At 36.9% G+C, this 26807-nt stretch overlaps 4 protein-coding genes across 4 annotated transcripts; 2 read left to right on the top strand and 2 right to left on the bottom strand.

The window, feature by feature from the left end:
- Positions 1-259: 259 nt before the first annotated feature.
- TRIADDRAFT_60101 (uncharacterized protein) lies at positions 260-3235 on the bottom strand (the record flags this gene model as incomplete). The annotated part of the gene is made up of 10 exons (XM_002116020.1): positions 260-373; positions 477-587; positions 695-922; positions 995-1088; positions 1196-1250; positions 1318-1411; positions 1535-1637; positions 1742-1929; positions 2035-2228; positions 2356-3235. 10 exons carry the CDS (start codon positions 3233-3235, stop codon positions 260-262), a joined length of 2061 nt encoding a protein of 686 aa, XP_002116056.1.
- A 3006-nt stretch (positions 3236-6241) lies between these two features.
- On the top strand, positions 6242-8771 carry TRIADDRAFT_30393 (uncharacterized protein; the record flags this gene model as incomplete). The annotated part of the gene is made up of 6 exons (XM_002116098.1): positions 6242-6337; positions 7233-7433; positions 7690-7861; positions 7987-8126; positions 8208-8488; positions 8609-8771. 6 exons carry the CDS (start codon positions 6242-6244, stop codon positions 8769-8771), a joined length of 1053 nt encoding a protein of 350 aa, XP_002116134.1.
- Positions 8772-13697: 4926 nt separating this feature from the next.
- Positions 13698-15159, bottom strand: TRIADDRAFT_60099 (uncharacterized protein; the record flags this gene model as incomplete). The annotated part of the gene is made up of 5 exons (XM_002116019.1): positions 13698-13773; positions 13868-14084; positions 14258-14410; positions 14616-14750; positions 14970-15159. The coding sequence occupies 5 exons, from the start codon at positions 15157-15159 to the stop codon at positions 13698-13700; spliced, it is 771 nt and encodes a 256-aa protein (XP_002116055.1).
- Positions 15160-23140: 7981 nt separating this feature from the next.
- TRIADDRAFT_30248 (uncharacterized protein) lies at positions 23141-23920 on the top strand (the record flags this gene model as incomplete). Its single annotated transcript, XM_002116097.1, has 2 exons — positions 23141-23182; positions 23288-23920. Coding segments are annotated over 2 exons (675 nt in total), but the record flags the coding sequence as incomplete, so codon positions are not given.
- Positions 23921-26807: the final 2887 nt, after the last annotated feature.

Below are 26807 nucleotides of genomic sequence, written 5' to 3'. Positions count from 1 at the left end.
TAATATTCCAATTAAAAAAACGTACGTTATAGACCATGATTGTATCCAAATAAAAAATGATAAGTTATTTGAATTCGATATTTTATGATATACTGATGTCGTAATTTGAATCAGTATCTGTACAAAAATGGCTTCCAATAATTAATGAAGGAATTAATTCATTGCTGAAATTGCAGTATAAGTAATAACAATATCTTTAGGAATCTGCAATCTTTCAACAGTAGCTTCGACTTGACTTTGAATTTAACAGAGTGCTATCTCAGCTTTTATTTGAAGAACCTGACCAGCCTTGTTCAATAACGTTAATGTCCTCTAGATCTTCTTTAAATGTTTCAACTAAGGCAGTTATAGCTTTCTGTTGGTTTGTTAGATACTATGTATAATAGAAATACGTGTACAAAATCAATTAATAAAAACCTTTTTATAATCTATTTTAATCTTATTTTTATCAAAAATAGTGTACGAGTATAACTAACTCTTTTAATGGTATGCAATGTCTCTTCATCTGCCTTAAATTCTAAATTTTGTGGTCCTGATGAAGTTGTGTTCTTCATACTGATTTGAGACATTAACTCATACAGCCGGTTCTGCAATCAATAAGGATAAAAATCAATTCCTTTTTATCACTCGCTTTGTGTATCCCATATACAGCTAGGCAGTTAATTTGCATGGATATAATAAAATGCTAAATAACCTTAAACTGATTTGGGGCATTGAAATCAGTTTCCATTCCCTGAAGTCTAAATCGGAATTGATCTTCTTCTTCGGTTAACGAAAATCCACTCTTGTTAATTAACTCTTGTTTACTAATGATCTTTAACACACGATGGCATAGTTCCATGTGTTTACGTCGATACTGATTTACTCTAGCACTAACTACAGCTTGCTTTTGCTGTAATTTAACCAACTCATCCGATATTTGCTGTCAAAAAATTTCGGATAAAATAAGCATATTATTAGGATTGAATTATTTTACCACAATAATAGGTCTTACTTCACAAGCAGAATTTTGGCGTTTTGTTTCTTCTTGTTGAGCCTTAAATCTAGCACATAATTCTTCAAATCCAACTACTGGTATAGGAATTAAACTAGAATAGCGTAGGAAACAATGGGTAAATACTTTTAACAAGAATGCCTTGTATCATAATGTCAATCTTTCTCCTTAACTAATGCGCCAAAGAGTTAAGTGACTAACTTTGCGGAATCTGGATTATTCTCAATAGCTTGTTTCCACACAGCTGGATTAATACCTACACAATACTAGAATGTTAGCAATTGCCGTAATTAAAAAATTGAAATCTATACCGATATTAGAACCTGACGGAGGATTTTCTAGGACATCTCTAACTTGTTGTGGAGTAATGATCGGTTTTGGATAAATATCCACTATTCCTAAGCTGGCTATTTGGCTCTATGATTCAGAAAAATATGCATTCTATATTACCTAGATCATTATCATTTGCCAATATTGCTACCATCTATGAAAAGTACATCTCGTATACGCGTAGACCAAGTTTACATTGATGAAACTTACAGAAAAATTATTTCTAGCCAAATGATCAATAATCTCACGAGCAAGGTAACGCTTTCGAACCCCATTGAGCGCTCTTTCTTCAATATAAAATGTCATTTCGGATCTAAAAATAAAATCCCCTTCAATTTAAACTAGTCTACAACATGAAGTCCACTGGTAGCAAGTCAATCTACTACGCGAAATAGGGTCAATATACCATCTACTTACGCATTGTCGCCAATAGCTCTAACATCAACAAATCGCACCGATAATAACGGTCTTTTTCCTAAAGCAGTATAAAGTGCATCTAAAATGTTTTGTTTTTGAGCATTTACATCTGCTTCTTTCTTATTGAGTTTAAGAACAACAAGTCCATCAGATTCTTTTACTGCAGGCAGGCTACTAAAGCATACGGTCTAAGAAGAACAATATGGATCATTGAAATTATGAATTACCCTGAAGAGGATCTTGATAAAACATTCTGTATTTGATAGTTATATGATTGTCACAGCGATTCTAACCTTAAATATACACAAAGGATTCGATCGTTGGTACTCAATTGGAGGCGCGTGTCTATTATAAAAGCCTTTTCCGAGCCCCCAGATAGCTTGAAGTTGATTAAACTTTGCTAGTGTTAGATCCCTTTCATCACCAAAAATATTACAGGTACAACTAGCAACTAAAAGAAGATTCTCAGGAACACCACCCTGAACAGCTATTGACAAATAGATGATCAATAATGAATTCAGACGCACTCTTACTACTTATTTCCTAAACTGCACAGAATAAATTACCGTCTTTCAAGATAATTAAAGTGTGAAATAAGCTCAGTGAAAACTAACCTTGTTGACCAACACCAGGAGCTAATCCTTGGCCACCAAGCAAATTACTTGCAGTAGTTTGACCGCCAAAGCTAAGCGCACTGGTTCCAGCTCCAAATCCACTTATATTACCAGACGGCTTACCGAATAGAGAGGTAGTCGCGGTCGATGGTCCAAATCCTGTTTGTAAGGCAGAACTGCCTCCAAGGCTACCAAATCCACCGAAACCAATTGCTTGAGGTGCTGTTGTACCAAAACTACCAAATCCGCTCGATTGAGTGGTTGCTGTGCCGAAAGTTGGTTTGGATGTTGTTGACATATTGAATCCACTGAAGCCAGTGGGTTGCGCTGATGTAGTACCAAAGCCACCAAATCCAGCTGGTTGTGAAGTAGATGTATTACCAAATCCCCCAAAGGCAGCGGATTGCGTGGCCGTTGGCTTACCGAAAGTGCTAAATCCTGCAGATTGCGTCGTTGGATTGGTACCGAATCCTCCAAAGCCAGCCGATTGCGTGGACGTATTTGTACCGAAATTACCAAAGCCTGTCGATGGTGTAGAAGTATTTGTACCGAGTCCACCAAATCCTGTTGATTGTGTGGTTGCTGTCTTGCCAAATCCTGCAAATCCGGCTGCTTGTGAGGTTGTATTGGTGCCAAATCCACCAAAACCACCGGACGCTGCTGCGGTGGCGCCCAAACCTGTGAAATTACCAGCTTGGGTGGTTGTGTTGCCAAATCCGGTAAAGCTTTTATTAGCAGCGTTTTGGGTATTTGATGCTCCAAAGGAAAAGCCGCCGCCACCACCACCACCTAACGGATTGGCTTGTGTGGTAGCCGTGTTGCCACCAGCACCAAATTTGAATGTACCAGTATTATTTCCACTAAGAGATTGTGAAAACATTATTTGGTGCTCTGCGAGAGAAAATATAAAGTGTTGACTTAGCGTTCAACAATTGGACTAATCAGCGTTGTTGATGGATTCTTCTATTGCTAGATAGAATTTATGATTTTCGTTGTGGAAGAGTAATATATCGAATAGAATAGAAAGCAAGCTGTAAAGTGGACAACATTTCACCATGTTTAATTTTATCCTTTAACGCCATTCTCACTACGTCTACATACAAAACTAGCGTCGTTATTTGTACGTCTCCGTACAGTATACACGTCGTTGATGATTTATCGTTGTACAGTGGAAAAGCGATCTATCTAATACGGTAGCAAGCAAGTACAGTATTAAGCTAGAAGGGGAGACAATATTTCAACATGGCATTTCATCTCTTAGCACAATTGTTTGATAAGAATAGTTCTAAGCAGTCCATGTCTAAAAGATTTGTCTTTTAATGATTGCAACATCACAAGTGTGCGTCTATTTCGCTGGCATACGTACGCCACTTGTAATGTCCTGTAGTGGTACGCCGTTATCCTAAGAGGACGTTAGGATCAATACTGCTAAGATTGCCCGTTTGCTTGTAGCGATGAGATCTTAGTATGATTTCGTTGTGAGTATAGTTTCCGAAAATTTTCTCAATTTTCGAGTAGCCGTCTATGACATCGGATCCTAGCGATTGAAAGCTAATACTTTCCACTCTATCTACAGCAATTGAAGCCTAGTGTCACGTTCTCCTAATCCATTGCATTAGGACATGGATCCTTTCTTGATTGCATGCACAACGAATAGCATTGGGCAATCGAGGAGGCATAAAGCAATGTCAGTTTTTGATGACTTTCCTTCCACTTGACCGATAGTCAAGCATGCTAATATTGTACATCTGACTGACTATTTATTCTATCACTGCGTACCATCATCAACTTATTAGTTTTATTTGGAAGTTGTAGTAGAGTCATGGGCATGCCATTGGAAAGCATGCACTAGCTCCAGCGTCATTTCAAATACAACAAGTCGAAAAGACGCTGATGCATGATGACGACGACTAACTGTCTAGGATAGCGGCAATTGCATGATAGTATAGTGCAACAAAAAAGTGAGGTAGTCTAGTCATGATTCATCGTACATCATTCCTTTGCAAGCAGGCATACATTCTCTACATACCACTAAGATTCCATGGATAGAGTTAACAAAGTATGGAGAGCAAGAGATGTTGTTGACGATGGCAAGCTGTTTCTTGCAGACTTGATGACTTACTTGGCCGTTGGTGTTGACTGCTATACTGGGACTGTGAACCGTTGTTTTTGCCTACTAGCTACAGTACTAACATAGGCCGACTGTACACTGTACACCGTCGAGGACGGCACTGTGGGTGACAGATGGACAATGCGGATGGATTCTCCACTCCATAGAGGGAAGTGTATGGTACAGTACTGTACACTCAGTCATGTTTGGATGATTGGATCGGCAGGGTTCCCATTGGAAGCAGTTTCAATTTGAACAGCTTTTACTATAGGGAAAACACAGTACTGTAGAGTGTACTGTAGAGGGGATGGACAGCGTACAGTAGACGGTCCAGAACTGCACTGTAGATGACAGATCGACGATACGGACGTACGTACAGTACTGTACTGTACAGTGTACAGTGTACACTACCCTCCATCAAGTCAACTCTATGGTACTGTACAGTACTGTACACTGTACACGCAGTCATGTTTTGATGAAGGGATGTACAGTACACTGTACAGTACAGTACATTGTACACGGTCTAGTAATGCACTGTAGATGACAGATTGACGATACGGACGTACACTACCCTCCATCCATTCAACTTTATGGTAGAGTACAATGACTTACACTCAGTCATGTTTGGAAGAGTGGATCTGCAGGGTTCCCATTGGAAGCAATTTCAATTTGAACAGCTTTTACTATAGGGAAAATACAGTAGAGTGTAGAGGGGATGGACAGTGTAGACGGTCCAGAACTGCACTGTAGATGATAGATCGACGATACGGGCGTACAGTACAGTACGTACTGTACAGTTGTACACTACCCTCCATCAAGTCAACTCTATGGTACAGTACTGTACACTGTACACTGTACAGTACACCCAGTCATGTTTGGATGAAGGATGTACAGTACATTGTACTGTACACGGTCTAGTACTGCACTGTACTGTACATGACAGATTGACGATACGGACGTACACTACACGCCATCAAGTCAACTCTATGGTAGAGTACACTCAGACTTAGTCATGTTTGGACGATTCAATCTGCAGGGTTCCCGTTGGAAGAAGTTTCAATTTGAACAGCTTTTACTATAGAGAAAATGGAAGGTGATGGACAGCAATTCGATGCACACCATTGGACAGTACTGTACACTGTACTGTACACTAGGTACACCACTGTACAATGTACTGTAGTGTACAGTACTGTGGAATGGCGCTCGCGACATGGCAGTGCGGACGTACGGATCCTCCGTCAGGGTGGGAACTACAGTACAACGTACTGTAGTCCACCCCACTTCTACTACAGTATTTTCCCGCGCGATACGTTAACAGACCTGCCGTTGGCGCACTCAGTACCACAGTAGAAAACAGCAATTTCCACTCTCTCCATTCCAGCGCTATACTGTAGTACAGTACTGTAGCCTCGCCTCCAGCCAATTTGCTGCAGCTCAAAATTCAAATTTCAAATTATTCTCCAAGCTGCTGACCAAATAGAGAAATAGTCAGTCAGCCATCGACGTCTATGGAGATTGATACATTGACAAGAAGGAATCCATTGATTACTAGACCCAACTAGACGTGGATCGACGTGATCCTAGTGGAAAATCTTCAGCCGTCAGCAGGGATCCATGACGGAAAGGGACAGGTACCAGTACCACCAAGTTGCACAACCGCAAGCTTGATTATCACCTTGGTGATCGTGTTCAATCTTGGATTGATTTCAACCATTCTGTCTTGACTTATTGCACTCATTCTACTGAGATTAGTCATCGCCATTACAAGCTTAAATCATGGTGGACTTGGAAGAACCAACTCTATCGGAAGAAGAATTGAAACTCAAGTTATTTCATAACTTTCGCCAGCGTGGGATATTGACGACTTTGAAGGTAACGTAAGCAATGTTTTCATCCTGGACTTTACCATCGTCATTCCCATAGGCAGGCACTATAGCGTAGTTTAGCGATGAGATGGAGTACCACAACTTAAATGGCCTCGATATAACAAAAGGAGAACCCATCGACCAACAGTACATCTGTAGAAACCATCACAGACTATTTCAATCGTCATTCAAAAGTACAGTAGCTCACTTATTCCATTGATTACCTAGTGCAATTGGAATACTACTTTGAACATCAAACCAATACAACTCATTTACTGTACTCTACATTGTAAACAGTTTGGAGAATTCAACTAAAGTCCCATCATTGAACAAGGGAACGTCATAAAGTCCTTCACCTTCTTTTCACTCTCCTAGAACATCATTTGGATACGATACGGCAACACAAAGCAATGCAGCTACAACAAATAAATGAAATACTCCAGGATTAGTCATAACCTACTGTTAGAATGCGCTCAACCCTAACTATCCAAGTTATTCAATGTATCCTGCTAGACGCGTATAGATTGTACAATCGACACTGTACAGTAAAACTTCCTTCACAGGCTCAACTCCCTTTACTATCTTAGTGCATCCCATTCCAGTCGATAGTAACTCATATGCCATGGATCAATCTCTCTACTGTACAGTATCCATATCCCTCAGTGAGTGAGTATAGTACAATAATAATATCCAAATGATCAAATGGATGAATCAATCCAACAAAAATGCTACCATTCATCTCATCTCTACCATGACTAGGAAAGGTTTTGTAGATTAGACAATAGTTTAGCTTTGCAGCGACATACTTACTACAACGTATATTCTAGTTTTAGCCAGTAAATAGATCATAAAATGATCGACCTTAAATATAAAAATTAACTCTCAAATGTTTTCTTTACCAGTCTCAATTGCGCAAGAAAATGGTTGATGAGCTTCAGCAACGCCAAGGCGTATTAACATCCAACATCAATCATTGTGAACAAACTGTCAATCAATTAAATTTGGATGTGGGCAATAGCATCATTTGCAACCATTTAAAGACGTATCGATACGATTACGCTTTATCGGTCTACCTGCCAGAATGCAATTTATCAGAAGATAAGGTAATGGATTACTGCAATAAGAAAAGTCACGTAATATTAACAATAGAAGCTTAATCAGATCTATTGACATGATTTATCATATAAAAGCCAGTAATTAAGGTGGAAATTTTCCTACCTAATGCACTCGTTCTACCTACAATCATATGCGATTGCATAGAGTAATTGTCTGATATAGCGTTTCAATTACTGAAAGTTAATAGAACGATCAAAAATTGGCTATTTAAAATCTTATTAATTTCATACAACACTCATGTAGGTATACAACATACCCGATATCATCGATTTTATGAAGTTTCAACCAAATGATCCGTTCTATCGTAAAGCCATTGCTTTAACAACCACCGCGGAACAAAGTCTTTTAATAGTATTGTTAGATTACTTCTTGAACCAAAATCAAGTCAAACCAATTCCTCGATTGGATAATAGCTGTCAAACCGATCAACAGCCGATACTCACTCAAGAACATCTAAGTAATTACAACCGAATCACTTTCATGTTAAGCAACCCATTTTAAGCTTACATTTGTTGCTTATTACTGTTTATTAAAATTTAGACCAAAGACTTCAAATTTTAGATCAAACCGTAATGGACAGCCATCATACCCGTGACAAGAATCACGATTCTGTGGAAGATAAATTAATTGCTATGGAAAAAGAAATAGAAACAAGATGTATCGCGCAGGCAAAAGTTGAAGTATGTCTTACTTTTATAAATATATATCGGTCATGACTATAGAACAACATCTAATACCAATAAATAATTATCCTACTGTAGATGGAACGATTCGAAAATGTAACCCTTACTAAGATGCGCCTGGAAGAACGAACCAAATACCAGCAAGAATTGCAGACCATAAGGAAAGAGCTAGAGCAAGACTATTATCAAAAAAAGGAAGCGCTACGAAGGAAAGAAGAAGATACGATGCAACACCTTCGTAATCAAGAGTTAGAAAAGGAAGCCCAATTGCATTTGCAGCGCCAATCAATACTTGAACAACTAGAAATGGTTCGATCAAAAGAACTGGAATTGAAGCGTTGTTTTGAGCTTAACGAACAGTAAGCTACGTAACTCAGATATGGAAATAAAACATAAGATAATAGGCTATGCCTAAAAGTGTTGCTGTAACATGGTACGAAATGATTTGTAAAAATTAACAACATGTTTTGCCTATTCAGATCTCAAAAATTAGAAAGTGAGAAAGCCCGAGCTGCCGAAGAGCGCATCCGAATGAAGGAAACTTCAATCAGTAATTTAGAGCAAAGATATCAGCGGGATCTGGAAGACAATATTACCAGGCATGATTCTACTGTCTGTCTTACGTTACTATCAAAGAAGTGATAATCTTTCATACTGTGTAATTAACTCTACTAACCTGACACTTGTGGTAATTTTTAATTTGAAACAGAATTAAACTCGAAACACAAGAACAATTTATACAAAAATCGCGTAATCTCGACATAAGAGAAGCTAAACTAAAGGAAAATCTTGCCAGATCGGATAAAGATGAAGCATTTCATCGTAAATTAGTGCAAGAAATAGAAGATTATAAAAGCTTAATATCACAACTTCGGGTAAAATTTTCATCAATATAAATAGACCTTATTCAATAATGGGTACCGCCTAAGCAAGGTTTAGAATAATCTTAATTGCTGCTCTTTAAATGTACAGGAAACACTAGAGGGAACCAGGCAAGAGCTGGCTGTAGTGAAAGAACAGAAGGAACATTTACGTAGACGCATTGAAGAAGTATCAGATTATAATGTTTTAAGAGAGCGCCTAGTCGTTCTATGTGAGCAATTAAGTAATAGCCAGAAACAATTAGAGCAACTTAATGACGAAAAAACAACGTCGTCGAAAGAAATCGAGAAGCTAACCCATAAATTATTGCAACCGTCGGAAGAAGTTGTAAGTGACCTATCTATAGAAAACTACATGTAGTAAGACTCCTACAACTTCTAAATGAAAAGTTACATTGATTAATAGATTAATTTAAGGCAAGAAGTGAAGCAACTCAGAGAAATCAATCACAATATGCGTTTACAACATGCTCAGCAAATACAACAATTACAAGCAGTACAACAAGCTGAAATAGATCGTAATCGAAATATTCGTCAAAGATTTGAAGAGCAGCTTCTGCATCAGAGAGAAATGAATCGAGAAATTTCCGACTTACGTCTTGCTCTACATCAAGCACAAACTGCGCTTAGTCTACAAATGAAACGTAGAACTCAAGAAGTAGACTTGGATCGATCGAGACCCATTCCTGATTCAATTTTAAACCCTGATCGATCAGCTGCTATGAAATCGTTATTAAAACGTACTGATAGTGGCGATAAATCCATTCTTGAGCAAGCAGCTGCAACATCAGAACGAATAAATCGACGTAAGTCCTTAAAATTAATGCACTTTTAGTAATTGAGCATGATTTTAACTTCTATGCTATAGCAATAATACTTGCAATTTCGATATTGATTCCAACAGTCCTTGCTGGCAATTCATCATTGACCCATCGAGAAAGTAGTAATGATCTAAGCCATGGCCTACAGACTAACGCAACAACAAAAGATACTGCGGAAGATGTTGAATCTGTCGCTATCAATGCGAGACAAAAGCTACAGAAATTAGAATTACAAACCGAGGTGAATACATAGACTTATTACGTGATCGTATTGATCAACAGTAAAGTTAACCTTGCTTAGGATATACAGTATAACCTTCTAATGGAACGTCTTCTGTAGGCCATACAGCGCTCCTATCGCAACTATCTCGATCATGGGTCAACAGCCTCAAATCCTACCAACACTCATGATGCAATTGCTGTCGAGGGACAGCCGAATGAAATCAATCACAAATTTGCTTGGGGTGATCGTTCTTTTGATGGACCTAGCTACAATGTCGATAGTAGGCGCCCTATTTCTACCCACAGCATTACACAAATTCCATCATTTTCTAACCTACCCACTGCTCATTCAGATGCAGTATCTACTAATAATATATCACGGTTAACTCATTCACAAGTTGTTCCAGCTGCGATAGTTACTGAATCATTACTACCTAAAAGGATGCCTCTAGTTTCGACTACATCAGTTGGATCTGAAAATGTATATCCTGAAATATCAACAAGTAATACAGGTAAATAGGTCATTATTTATGAAAGCTATGTCTCAAATAGAAGTATTCATGACGTATTATTACTTGCTTGTAGTTGCTGAAGGACTACCGCAGAGGCGCTCTAAACTCAAAAGCAGTGACAACATTATTAATTCCAAGCCTTCAACTGTAACAGAACCATCTCAAAGAGAACAATCATTTAAAATCGGTTCAACATTCGATGTAGTGTTATCAAATCAGTATCTTCATACCACGGCAACTACGTCATTATCAACTGTTCCAACGACAACCATAGCGTCTACCTCATCTAGACCAATAGCGTTGCATACTGAACATGACGAAAACGTAACACCGATTGCAAATAATTACCATACTTCAGTCATTTCATTAGCAAACAATAGACAAGTAATTACACATGACCGTTCTGGCAGTGATACTGAGCCATCCACTGGTATATTTGAAGACAGAATAGTAAAGAATGAGGAGAATTTAAGTCATCGAAATCCTAGTTCAAATCACGGAGACATGCCTACTTCCAATGTCGAGTATACACGCTTACAAAGTGATTTTGATAGGACAGATACATCAACTAAAGTAGATACTATTTCCAAATCGAGTAATGAAACAAGACATGAAAGCGACGATATAGTAAATGAAGCTCAATTGGTAATGGATAAAGAAGAAGAAGAAACCTTGACCTGGGAGGAAGAAAAAAGGAGGAAAGAGGAAGAGCAAAAAAGACTACAGCAAGAGGCTTGGGAAAAGGAGCAACGAGAACTAGAACTGTTACAGCAACAACAACAAGAGCAGGAACGAAGAGAAAAGGAAGCCATTGAAAACGAAAAAAGAGCCCGTGAAGAAGAAGAACAGAAATCGAAGCAGGAGGTTGAAAAACGTAGCGATGAAAAGCAGCAAATGGAAGATTCTAGCATGGGTGGGGTTGACCCGGTTATGTTGCACTATATGGAACTGGTTAAAAAACGTCGGGAAGAAAGTGCGGTACGGCGAAATTAAATAATAGCTTTACGTTTCATGGACTTTAAAACACTTAATAATAATTTGACTTGAAAAAACTTACTTAAATAGACTGCAGCAGAAGTTTCCAAGCCGAGTAAGGTTGCGACCAAAGATGAGGTTCGTTGTATTTTTAGAAGAGATATAATTTTATAGATTTTTGATTTGGAGCTATAATTTATATTTATGCTCCATTACATTATAGGAAACGTTATCTTACCGTTCGGAGTCCTCATTAAAGGAAGATTCTTTATTACAGGAAGATATAGGAATGTAAGTAGCTGGCAATTGATATCGATAAATAATTATTCAGATTTTGACGGCGTATAGCTCGGATTAGATAAAGTGATTATTCTTGCTATTACTTAATTGTTATAGCCCAAGCCATAATAACTTTACTAATTCATCGACAAAAATTATATATTTTGTAATGGTTGATTTATGAAATTAGGAATGCATTATCTGATGATGAAGCTTTCGATTGGTAAAAGGAAACGCGTATGACATGCCCTCTTCTGTCGTTTACTGATTGTATCTGAAGTCTTATTAATATCACTGCGTTGGTCTTACTGTTACACCTACACTAAAGACGCTTTATACCTGGATTCAGAAAAACGATATTATTGTATAGTAATATATACAATTCGATTAAATTAGTTAGCTCAATCATACAGTCTTCTTACCTCTATGAGTTCAATTCAATATAGATGTTGGTATTTTAAGTGACTGTGAATGTAAATATGCAACTTTAGATTGATTCATTTCAACTTTCTTGACTCTGTTTATAATTAATTATAATCCTCCTATCAAATGTTTGTTTTTTATTAATTAAGCAATCACGTAAATAACTATCTGTATCATGACGATCGATTTAATATTCCTGACTGTCATTAACGAAAAATCAATTATCGACAGTAGTTAGTGTTTGACAACTATTTTTATTCATGTTACCATCCATCGGTAAATAGTAATGCCAGAATGAAGCGCTAGCCAGCCATTTTACTATTGTATGGGCTATCCTGTATATATATATATACGCACCTCAACGTAAAACAAAAACGCAATGTATGATACCAGCTGGAACGTAGTAATGCAATAAATAGATTGATTTGCGATTCTTTAAATTGTAGCAATTCTAAATTATAATGCTGTAGAACTAACTGTAAATAAGGTACAACATATTTTTAAATAAATGTATTTGAATGATTTCTAAATTATGAATGTTTAATTGATGAATTGCACCCCTATAAGACAGCGATATACAGATAAAGAAGCCGTTTACTTAATCTGGATGTACGAGTACAATAGAATTCCATGTAGAATAACTTAGTCGAAAAACAAAAAAAAGAGTGAAATCGAAATATTTTTGCTTATTGCTTTCTTTGGCCGTAATACAGTAGTAAATACTCAACTTGACAGTTTTTAAAGGATTAAATCTAGGTAAAGAGTGCAGCAATAAAAACTTCATTTACAAGCAAGGCTAATAAACATTTAAGTACAGTAATAACAACAATGTAGTTTACCGTATCATAATTACATAAATGTCGTAAAACTGGAATTAACGTTCCATAAATTTCATAAATTTGAGCAACAATAAAAACTTTAGACGAAAGTCGCCAATTAATTTCTATATTGGTTTTCAATGCGATATTGACATCACTATATAACATACAATAACCATTGTTAATTCTAATGCTTGCAAAACCCGCCAGCAACACAGGCAAATAGGGACATATTAATTATGCATTGTAACCTCTATTCTAAAACATGGTAAACCATCTGATCGAATTGATATGAAAGCTACTCATCTGTACATTTAATAAATTCATAAATAAATACATTTCAATAACGAGGCAAGATTTATCAGATAATATAATCAATCTGACATTATTGTATCAATTTAGCTTTGAATTATTACAGTTATTATGACAATCCGTTGAAATGTGACGTTGTTTTTCAATAATTTGAAAAATCATCAGCTCTTTCCGTAATAGCTAAGTAAAATGGTAAGATCGGTTCCAATTTATCGAATTTGAGCGATGAACCATTAAAGCTATTTATTCCATGATATGAGTAATGCTGTTTGTTTGCGATTTTCACAAAGGTAGAGTAGGATATCGCAGTAGTAAAAGGTATTTATTAATAATATTCGAAATCGTCTTCTTGCTCTTGAGCTTTGGGTGTTTGTTGGACTGTCCGGGGAATTCCTTGACGACTTCATAAAAATAATTGATTATTATAGTTAATAGATGTTTAACTCTAACCATAATGATAATACAACGGCCGCGAAAATACCTATTGCTACATACCGTGGGGGTGTAATTCCGGATTTACCACGGGGGATGGAGGGGGATGATCTAGCAATGGCTGATTTTGTAATGGGGTTTGGCGCTAAAAGTGATGTAGAATCAGCTTTATGAAGATTAGTATAAGAAGCATTCAGGGTACGGGGTGGTACATCTGACGAACGTCTGAAGGTACCAAATCTGATCATTGCTGAATTATTATTGTTAGCATCACCTGAAACTGTTAAGATCGTGTATATCAATAATGATTTACACAACATGAAATTTAATGACAGTATAGACTACCTACTTTACCAGATACAGAAGGCAGGTTGTATCACTGTGTTATTGTTAATAGAAACGATAAATAACATGAACGTATGCAAAGCAATCTCACTGGCACTAATATCTTACCATCATTAGTAGATCGGCTAAATTGACGACTCTGTGCAACTGGAGTACCAACTTGCAGAGTCTGCTTCGTCGTTAGATTAGGTCTTCTTAAACCAAGTCGTGATCCACCATCGTTTAAGTTCTCTATACTACCTCTTGGCGATAATCCACTTCCTGCGATGGAGCGATTAGAGCTTCCAGCTGCTAGGGATTGAACGATTATTGTTTGTGTTTAAAGAGTGTCGTCGTAAATTAGTGTCTGAGAGTAGTTTGATTTTCGAGCCGCCATCACCATTGGAAATGTTTGATGCACTTTTATGTAATAAATTGGAATCTGCATGATTATTATTTACATCCTGTTGTAATTCCTGGCGATTACCTTTGCCATGAATTTTGATAGAAGGAGGCGAAGTAAACGCTTTCTTTGATAAGCGTGCAGTTGATCGCGAAACCTGACTAAGATCCGAATAGCGTCGATTCGCATATGATAGACTGCCAGATGTATTTAAGTGATCTAAAGTAATTGAGATAGTCATGAATATAATCCACGCTATAATATTGTACTGTAGGTTGAAAATTGCATTGACTTGGTAGACGCGTAATGCTGGCTATTCATTTAAATTATGAAAAATATTAATTAATTCAGCTATGCTGATGTTTATCTATCCATTATTGCACTTTGCATTTTACTTGAAATTGAGCATAGCGTTGAATTCATAAACAAGTTACAAACCTGGGTGATCATTGCTAGCTTGGTTAAATCTTGAAGCAAGATTACCGCGAATTTCTTGTAGTTCATCATAAGAACCTACTTCCATCCATTTCCATGGGCTCTGTAGTTTTTGTTCTGGTGTCGGATGAGCTTTTGGTGATTCATAAAGCCTATTGAAAGAATAGGTTACCATTGCCATGGTAAAATCCATGTTAATACTCCATCAAGGTGCTAACAAACGTTTGCTCTTTGTATATTTATACGCGCATACAAAATGGATGATTTGAGTGTTAATCCAATCATTCATGACGTCCTTTACTAATTATTTAAAAAGTATTGGAAGAACTAAATAATTTTTCACAGACTATTAAAAAGGATTGGAATAATGCAAGATTTGCGGCTGCAAAAAGTAATAGATTGATTATATAATTATTACTGATGCTAGATCATATTAACATTGATTTGTTAAAGTTATTCGTTATTTGCTATGACTTAAAGTAATGAAAGGTAGCTAATGCGCCTTGTTAATTTCAGAGCTTTCGACACTTCATATTTGCTTCAATTGAATTATACTATACATGTAGTGTTGAGCTTTCTTCTATTTAATCCTCTTTTTCAAAAAACGGATCACGATTACCGATTATAACTAAATAGGCTAAATTAAAGATGGTAATATCGCAGACACATACGCAATCAATGTCGTTAATTATAATTGAGTTTGTTATTGGAGCACTTGAAGGAAGATTAAGCTAAAACAATCCAATATAAGCGGTCAAAAGACGAGAAGACTTTAATACAAATGCATCATTGATTGATTGTTTAGTGGATAGAATGACTCATTAATTCAATTTAGGATAATGTATTGTCTAATCATTTTGGCTAGCATGGGATAGCTATGCCTACCATTTCACGTGTATCATGCATTTCCTCCTTAATCTTCAATTACTGTATAATTCGAACATCCATCCTATCATCAGCATGATGATTTGCAGACTAGCACGGTAGGATAGCGCCAAGTGTAAATATTTTTAAGCTGCTGCTGTTTTAATAGTGGCAGTTGGCAGGGCATGACTCCTCAACATAATTAAGATTAAGGCACATAGAGAAAATGTCCATGTAAGGGATAAAATCGGGATTACGACGGACTTGAACGGGGATCATCTAGGTGTCGTGGTTTAATGGAAAGTGTAGTTTACTGTAGTCATTGTAGCAGACTGGACGGCGCCATGATTGATCATCAAATGATAATTATTATTAAGTTACTCATAAGACTTTTATACTGTCATATCAAAGATTGAGAATAGCCATTCAGCGTAGTCATCTAAATAAACACTGTGTCTACAGTATGCTGAAACAATTTGTAGGGAGATGGGAAGGGAAGAGGATCAACAACTAAAACAATTCAAGCACACCTTAAATCAGTTCTAGTAAAGTATACGAACATTGACAAGCTGCAGTCGTTTCCATTACATTTCAAATTTAAGTACGTCGAATACCGTCTAATGCCGTATGCATAGAAAGTCAACTCGATTGCGATTTTGAATGATTTCAATCTATGTACAAGTATAGATCGTCAATGGAGTAAAATTGACGATTTACTGGAAGATCCTATTGAGAAAATTAGCTATCTCCTAACATATGACGAAAGAGTATCAACACAATCAGCTCAAGATGGTGATTCACTTTTAGGTCAACATATGATCGCTTCCAAGTGATGCACTGTATGATGGATGAAAGTGAATGTTGATATATTCACTATTTATAAGTTATCCTCACCAACTGTCTTCGTTATCATCATGGATGGTTGGCTGTTTCAAATCGATTAATGGAACATCGTTTAAATTGAATTTATTGTGTTCTTCATCCAATTGATTTTGTTGTTGTAAGATCTTATTTTGCAATTCTAATTGCTTGACTCTTTCTTGTAAACTTCGTACTTGATCATCATCATCGTAATGATTGGCATCAAAGCCATCAGCATGGATACTTGAATCTTCCATGATAATTATGTTACATTGGAAACTACCTGTGTATCGATTATAGAAGAAATGGAAACGAATGTCGATGAAATCAATAATTTCAAATTGCTTTAGCGTTGTACTTGTCAGCAACGATGTTGAGGACGATGCCACTAAATTGTTTTCGATCGATCAATAATTCAATTAACGGAGACCAATTTCTTGGCTTTTCTACCACCTACAAGATCGTTCAATCGTCTCTCCGCTAAGGACATGATGGATAACAACTGTACATTAGTTGATTGGATGATTTTCCATCATTGCAATCAAGGCCAAGATCGAGAAAGTGTTTTTATCCTCAGCTTGGCGAGAAGAATAACTGTCAATTTGAATTGGCTGCATGGATTGGCTTGCGTCCACTTGGTCTTGAGCTTGTCTTTTCGGTATACCGTTGCTAGCGAGCTGCACTAATGTTTCAGTAGGTCTACTTTAAGCCAATCTTCCTCCTGTCCGTTCGTCAGTATGTCCAGTATGGAGACGCGCCTACTTCCAGTATGCCGTTGTTTCACTAGGTTTACTATAGTCTAACGATTGTGGGGTCCATATGTCAGTCTGTCCACTAGCAAGACGTGACACAGTCACGAAATCGCAGTATAGTACAGTACCGTATCGATCCGTGGAAAACAGATGTCGCAAATGAAGGTGTCAATTACACTATAGTGTATCAGCTTTCTACGACATTGATTTTACACACAGTTTCACACAATGCGATCATGGTTCCCTTACTATAGGCACGACATGATTTTGAAAGCCTTAGCTGCCATTGCTATCATTACTAGGTAGCTGTGCAGTTGTTTCAGTAGGTCTACTGTAGGCTAACGATTTTAGGGTCCATCTATCAGTCTGTCTAGTATGGAGACTCCAGAGTGCAAACCGATGCACCAAATCACAGTACTGTACACTGTACAGTACAGTATAGTACGGTATAGGCTCGTGGAAAACATATGTCGTAAATTACAGTATAGTATATCAGCTTTCTACGACATTTATTTTACACACAGTTTCACAGAATGCGATCATGATTCCGTACTGTAGGCACGATATGATTTTGAAAGCCATCCGCAGTGGATTTCAGCCATGACTCGCATTCATCGGGCCATCAACAAAGACAATGTACTGTACGCTATAGTACTTAATCTACCAGTTTATGAGTCGTTGAGTAGACACTAGACAATAGAATATCATGTACGCCTGTGAATATTGAGCAACAGCTTAAGCAAAACTATTGTCACGGTAGTCGAAATTCGGGCTACAGTACAGATTAGTAGAGTACTATGCTGTACTGTACACTGTACACTGTACAGTATATTACTGCACAGTGTACAGTACTGTATGATTTCCACAGCATACTGTGCTGTGTGCGACTCCAGGATCTATATTACTGTATACTGTACAGTACAGTACTGTAGGTGTCAAGACGGTATTCTGCTTTTTATCAATCCAACGTACAGTACAGTACTCTACATTTTTACAGTACAATCTGCTTTTACACTGTACTCGAGCTGGTCAATAACGTGTCATCGGTTTTCAACGCGTATCACACGATCAGTAAGACAGAAATTACTCTAGGGATGACAGCTTATTCTGCACAGTACAGTGTACAGTACTGTACCGTACGTCCTCCAGCTGGTCAATAACGTGTCATCGGTTTTCAACGCGTATCACACGATCAATAAGACAGAAATCACCCTAGGGATGACAGCTTATTCTGCACAGTACAGTGGACAGTACTGTAGCGTACCTGCTCGTACATGTTTGCTTTTGGCGCAACTCCTTGCTCAGCCTGATAGAGTGCCAAGCAAGAGAAGGATGATCCAAATTCCTCTTCTCCACGACCTTTTTCAGCCTTGTAGAACTAGGATGGTCTAACAAGAAGAAATTTCTTTCCTTCTATCAGTTGTGATTGGTCATTGATGAAAGTGCCAGAGTTTCATTAACGTTATTCTACTGATCCAATTGTGCAAGCGAGTATTTGCATCCTCTGTTTGAGAATAATAGCAGTCAAAGCAAATTGGATCATTGCCAGGGCATCCATTGGCTACCGCCTTGATCAACTTGTGCAGTCTACATCCAGTTTTCTGTTAAGCCTCGAAAAGGCGATCACGTTGCCATTGTAACACGTTATCGTTGCAAGCCAATTAAAGCAATGGATGATTTTACGATACCACTGGACTTGGACGTCTTTCAACAAGAAGAAGATGTCGTCAAGAGTGCACAGGATGCATCCACTCCGGTAAGTATCTTTAGGTATGCCTACGCATGAACGGGCTGCAAGGTTTTAATTGCATTCTTGTAAAATCATCATGGCTTTTTCACCGTTATTGTTCATCGTATTATGACGTAATGGAGCTTAAGATCACGCTCGTAGAATATATAGTCAGTAGAATCAATACATCTACCGATCGAAAACCACAACCACGATATCATGGATGAGAAAATCATCAAGAAATACTCGTTAGACTTGACATGCTAGCTTGGCAGATCGCATAAATATCTGGACACTACCTATCATACTCTTTGCCAGTACTTCATCACCATTTCACCCAATACAGTTAGTAGCTCTAATCTGCACCCAGGTGGAAAATAAATCATGACTTAGACTTTAATATATTCTTACTGTGTCTATTGGACTTGATCTCTGCACGTTAATGATCTAGTTGAGAATGTAGCAAACTTCTCTGGACCATGATTGTTATTATCCCTTGGCGTAAATTGCAGGACTTTACCGACAAGTATTTCATCACTATTTCACCATTTTAGTAGCCTACTGTAGAGCCTTAGGATGAATCATTGATGAACTGCCAAAAATGACCTCTGGAGATGTATACAGTATACAATATAGCTGTACCGGATCTGCAGCATCTCGTCACAATTTCACCTTTTTAGTAGCTCGAATCTGCGCCTATAGCCTTAATTTAGCAGTGCTTATAATTATGAATCATTTAATTAAGTGATCAAAAAATGATGACTTTATAATGATAATGTATCCAACTACTTTGGCCATGATTCAAAATATCCATTTCTCATGGTTGGACAACGCTAACAGCTACACAAAACCGAATTACTCTTGGCCACGATTCTTATCCTCCATTTCTCATGGCTCACGATGCTAATGGCGGCCTGAAGTGGCCCTGCGCAATTTATCACCATTGCACCTTTTTAGTAGCTCGAATCTGCACCAAGAGCCTGGTCCTGAGTTATTTACTGTATAAAGTTGCAAGAATAGTGACTTTAGCATCGACTGTAGATGGACGTAATGTAATCTAGTTCGATACAGAGTAGGCTGTGCAGTGCAATCAAACGAGGGTAATAATTAATCTGAATCTTACCATGCGCATGATGGCTTTCTGGCTACAACTTGCTTGCTGATTTATAACTTATGCATATGCAGTAGGGTAGTCACTGTTAACCATGTCATCATATGCTTTACAGGTTGGATACTTGAAAGTCTTTCGGTGGCGTGAGGAATTTCAAGAAGCAATCTTTCCTATTCGCCGAGGTAAAAATTATATTGGACGCGACAAAAAAAGTACCGTGCATGTTCCGGTAAAACCACTCTCCAAACGCCATGCATGCATCGAAATTGCTGGCGACATGCACCTATTGTATGATTGCGATAGCAAGAACAAATCACGTCGTGGAAAGCTACAACTTCAGCCGCATGTTCGTTACGAGTTAAACCACTGCGATATGCTCATTTTTGGCGATGTTCGCTGTCAGTACTTGAAAAATTTAGGTATGATGTCATGTTGAACTCGCTGTTATTTCATGTTAGTTAGTAAATATAAGATGTGATTAGAAGAATCTTCTTTCAAATACATTACTCTTTGAGGCCATTTAAAAACACGTTGACATCACTTAGACTTTGTTACATTCGTACGATAGAGCAAGATGATAACGAAGAAGACGATGGCAGTGATACTCCATCAGAATCAGAATTAATGCTTAACTTACAAGTAAGAGATACTCATACCTATCATTTTGACACACGTTGGTAATTAATTTATTATTGCTCTTGTTAATAGTACATTGCAAAAATCTTTACATGTAGGATAAAATCAGTGATTACTCTCGTACGTACGTTTTTGCATTTTGTGCTCCTTGTAGGCAGAAAACATGGACGATGATGTAAAAGAAAAGCCCGATCGTGAGAAACAATCAGGTCTTAATAAATTGATTATGACAGGACTATGAGTACAATAAAATCAAACTTGCTAATTGTGATTGCACATTTCTATAAAGTGTATCGTGAATATAGAATTATGTCTTGTTTACATGTCACTGTGAAGTAAATAAATCCTAGCATTAAACATTGTGCTATGCTTTTTACCTTTGCAGATTAATGCAAATTTGTTAGCGTAGACGCCTTTTATATTAATCACCGGACTCGAATCGATTGTATATTTTGTAGATTCCAACGGAGATGACTTACCTGATTCTAACAGCAGTAATGAACTGTTATTAAAAAAAGTTGAAACAGTATCACCAGCTATACCACGAAAGCACGATGACAGTAAAATTCAGCAAGAAATAAATTCCAAGAAAACGGTCACGTTTAATTTGGAAGCAGTTGAAGCTTACTCAGCTGAAACTTCTGGCAGTGGAAGTAGCCAAGAAAGCCAGCCTAACAACAAACAACGTCGGTCATCTGTTGCAGACAAGGATACTGACGATCAACAGACTCTAGTTTATACGGATGAAAGTAAGAGCTCGCAGTTCAGAAAAGATATAAATCATAGCGCAACTATTTCAAATGAGGCAACATTGCCATGTGATGATACAAGTAATGATGATGCGGAAGAAAAGAATGATTACTCCAAAATCGTGAATGCCGAGAATATTCAAAATAGTAGTACTTCTAAAGTGCAGGATAGCTACAATCAAGAAACGATTCCATATAACATTGATGATGATGCTAAGCAGTCTACACCAACTGATGATGAAATTAGCCATAAAGATACAAAACGAGCGAGTGATTATCAAGAAACGCTTTGCTATGAAATAGAGGTTGATAATAATGAAATAGCTAGCAAGGGAAAAGAGAGCAGTTTTTACGAAGAAACGCTAGCATATGACATCTCTACTGATGCTGATAAAGACGATAAAAGTGAAAAAACGATTGCCAACAATGATGATGCAACTATAGCATACAAATTAAATTTAGATGATAAGGACCAAGATCAAACTATTTCCTATGTAGATGATGGTTAGTTTTAAAACACAACGCTATCATTAAATTGACAAAAGGTTGGTTCTAACTGATTCTGATTTCTTTTTTCTTGCACCAATCTTTTCCTAGGAAATGCTAATTCAAACACAGCTGCTAGTGCTTCGTCTGATAATAAAGCTAGAGCACAAGATCCATATGAAGCAGATACGGAATCAGAAGATGAGTTTAATGAATCGATCGTTTGTCAGAAAGAAAAAGACAAACATGTCGATCTACCAATGGCAACCACTGTTGCATACAGTTCAGATGATGAAGTAAAAACTAGTATCCAATCTGATAAGAGTTTATTCGATAGTGTACCCTCTGTAGAGAAATTGCCATCGACCTTGGATTTACGACCTGTTAAACAGCAAATTACTGAAGAGGTTGCAGATGCAAATGACGACTCTGATGCTACTGATATAGACGATAATCAAGGCTTTTCCAGTCCGTTATTCTCCACAGCTCCAGTAGCTCAAGAGGATCAAAATAAAGATGGCAAGATCGCAAGTAAGCTTTCTGATAATAAAGATGTATCTGCTAAGGATAGTGAAGAGAAATTGTCGATAGTTGATTCAATTCGGCAGCAAGAAGAATCTACAAAATCTGGCATCAAAAGAAAAATATCACATGACCAAAAAGAGACTACTGAGTTATCCCCATCTGAAACCGACGACAATTTAAATTATGCAACCGTAGACGAAGAATCGCCAAATATTGCACTAGAAAGTTGCACTACCGAGAAAAGTAGCGACACTGTGGATACTTTGGAAGTAAAAAGTCCAAGTAGGAGAAATGGAAATAAAAGGCAAAAATCAGCACCTTCTAATATCAAAGATAAATCTCAAAGTGTCAGTAGCACAAGAGGAAGATCTAGAAAACAGCCGTTTGAATCTTCTGGTAAAGATAGCTCGTCTACCATTTATGCATCTAGTGTTGAATCAGAATGCAAAAATCCGACGGTTAAAGTTATGTTTACAGGTTTCATTGATGAAGATGGTGAAAAAGTAAGTTTTAGTTTCTTGCCCTGCGTCAGGCTGCGTGGACTATAACTTTCAATTTATGTAGCTTACACATGTATAAGAACTAATTTGTATTGTTTTATTTTATAGACAATTAAATCTTTAGGAGGTCAAGTAGTTGATAATATCCAGGAATGTACACATTTAGTGACAGACAAAATTCGAAGGACCGTTAAATTTTTATGTGGCCTATCGAGAGGCATTCCTATCGTCAATACGAAGTGGCTTGATGCCTGTAAATCTGCCAAAACATTTGTACCATCAGCTGCTTATTTCATCAAAGATCGTGTTGCAGAAAGGCAGAATAACTTTCTAATCAGGCAAGCTCATGATAATGCGAAAGAAAAACCATTACTTGAAAATTATGAAGTGTATGTGACACCGAATGTACGCCCACCGCCGGAACAAATGAAAATGATTGTAGAATGTGCTGGTGGTCACTACTTAAGTAAAATGCCAACTAATCCTAACAATAATGTGTTAATTATAAGCTGTGATGAAGACGAAGACGTTTGCTTCGATGCTGTTAAAAATTGTATGACTGTACACAGTGCTGAGTTACTCTTAAGTGGTGTATTGCGGCAAGCATTGGATACGGACAATAATATATTATGGCCAAAAGACATGTTGCCCGTAGTTGCTGGTAAGAAACGTAGTCGATCGACTGCTAAAGCAGCAATTGCCACTCCTCCAAGTAGAGCCAGTAAACGTAGAAAAACGTAATGGTAGCATTTCTGGCTCTATGCTCGTGCAAAGACATGGTTTACGTACGAGTCAATCTTGTAAAATATAGATCGTTAACATTCTGTTTTACTGACATACTCGTACATTATACACGTACTCGCTTGTAATGTAAACAGTAATGTAGGTAAAGGGGCTAGTAATGTTTTACCCTTATCTGAAAAGTTTAATAGATGATTACTTTATTAATAGTACTTGTACCAGTTGTCTAAATATCGCTTGTACAAAAAAATGAGCTTTAAATATCTTGTTTATAAATTAACTTCAACTGTAATTTAGCTGCAGCAGTTTTCAAATTTTTTTCAAACTCTATTTATATACAGTTGTTTATGAAATTGCCATATCACTTCTAACATAGTTTCTTTCCAACATTTTATGCCTATAGTTATTCAATCTATGATATCATGATTTTATCCAAGTAAATTTAGAGTCTATCTCGCTATTCGGGTACATTATTTCATCAATACAGTAGGCAAAATAGAATTAGTAGAAACGGTTGCATAAGTTTAATTATTGGTTATTTGATATCGGCAACGTTAGCGTCAAAATTTACTATATTAAACTTAGTAAACGTAGAAAGTTTTACAGCATGTTTTATTGTGCCCTTGTGCGCATAAATTTGTATTTAAATAAAAAGTTTGATCTGCTCTTCAGTTTGGTCTAAGGCTTTTACTACATTGTATAGTAAAAAGTTACCGTACTGTAATAAAATTTGCTATAGTCATGCGGATTATCCTTTTGGAAAATTTCGTGTAGCTTGGAGGTACTGTAGGTGTGTTGTGATTCTTGCCTACTACAGTATTGTATGATACGTCAATTAGTAGAAAATTGTAAGAGCGATGACTATTCATATCCAGTTTGCTATTACGCTATATTAACGTACGGTATTCCAATACGGTCTATTATATTTACAGCATTGGAATACCATACGTTTAATAAATGACTTCCTATATGAATTTATTGTCCATCACAGTAAACCAAATTGAGAAAATTTTCTTATTTCCTGTACTTTCTGAGCTAATGCTACGCAAAGAAATAGCTGATTAAGTATAGGGAAGGGTTTTATGGTTTATAGTGAATGATTGATAATTCGTTTACTTAATAGAGACGCTATTGGCATTGGCGGGAAATTCATTTCTACGTAATAAATATCATGACCATCGTCATACTGTATAAATTGGCTTCCATTGCCGTATCATAGCTTTAGTAATAGGCTACTAGCGAACTAAGTTGGTTTTATTTGGCTATTGCCTATTGCCATTCAAGATTGGTGAACGACGGGATGCTTACTTTAGTCTACAGGTAGATATCGAATTTACGGTAAACTGAAAAGCATTCTATCACAGGCATACGTTGGGCTTTAAATGCCTCATTCTACTGTCAAGTAAAGTGAAAATCAATTCTGTCACAAATACTTAGCTCTATGAAGGGCTAGTGCCAATATGACTCCTGTTTACTATCTATTAACGCGATATATAATACCGCATGAGGGAGTATCCATTTAAAACTGTATAGCTATGATTGGAATCCAGAAAGAGTTTATGGAGCATTTGCATTGCCCACACACCATCGATAAGAGCAGACTAGCGTTAATAAAGATTGAACAAGTTTTATTTTAGGCTATTATTACTCTTATTTACGTGCACTAATCAAGCAAAGACTAATCATTATTAAATGATGTTAAATTCAGTGGAAGATGATTGAATAGTGGCATAATAGGTTGATTATGAACTTTTAGGTAATCTGTCCTTGTTTCGAGCTCATTACTGTGGCGCATCATGGACAAAATTAGGTATGTAATAAAGAAAGTATTTCATATCGTTATTACTTGGATAGAAATTCCAAGAATAGGAGATGAAACGTTTCAAATTACCTGCATCATTAGGAATGCAACTGCCATTTTAATTAGTATTATGCATAACTGACTATACTATCTAAAAATGCCGTTGAAACTGTCTTTTATAACTAGGATAGAAATTCTAGTTTCAGACCAAGAAGTATTTTAGATTATCTTACTAATTCGGAATGGGATAACCTTTCATCCTCTTAAATAAGATTGCGTCTCTAGCAATATCGGATAGCACGAGTATATGAACGCTATATTATCATGACCCTTCAAGAATTGTTTCGTAATATTTTCTTGACAAGTAGCCAATAGCTATCCTATTGCATTGCTACGCTATGGTTTAATTATAATATAATCGATCAGCAAAATGTCTTTCATAGTCTTGCATGGTATATAACAGTCGTTATAGCTCAGATCAGAATTCTAACGTTTCAAATTGCAGGGTTAGCATGCGGATAATATTTTATTATTACTGTAGCCAGTGATAAACTGACATCATTTTATCACTTTTAAATTTCATAGTTGAAAACATTTCTTGCTAGTAATTATCTAAGCCTTAAAATTATTCATTCATGCGTATGAGGTTTATAACTCGTTCAAAGGAATGAAAATTGATTTCATGACGATAGCATGGTTTGATCGTGGACTGCATGGAATATCATTTTGCTATTCATCTATTAGGATAATACACGATCATTCTCACCACGTAGAAGAAATACATTAAATAATTAAAAGTACCATTACTAGAACAGGAGTTCTCGGAATAGGTCAAAGAGTAATTAATTATAGATTATCGATGGTCATGCATTGCGGCTCGATGGATAGATACTATAAAATACAGTACTATCACCGCACCAAAAGTATTCCTTCTGGCGATTAAACTAGCAATAAAAAATCTAAGCATAATATTAAATTGCGACTTTAATAGATAGGTAATATAATGTATTATCATACAATTAGAAGCATTTTTCCTGATAATTTATCGAGGTAGGCAACTACTGATCACAATGATGCATCGCAACT

Source organism: Trichoplax adhaerens, genomic scaffold (assembly GCF_000150275.1).
Source record: "Trichoplax adhaerens TRIADscaffold_13 genomic scaffold, whole genome shotgun sequence".
Classification (NCBI taxonomy): domain Eukaryota; kingdom Metazoa; phylum Placozoa; class Uniplacotomia; order Trichoplacea; family Trichoplacidae; genus Trichoplax; species Trichoplax adhaerens.
The sequence above is the reverse complement of the archived record's forward strand: the minus strand, read 5'-3'. Positions and strand labels throughout refer to the sequence as shown.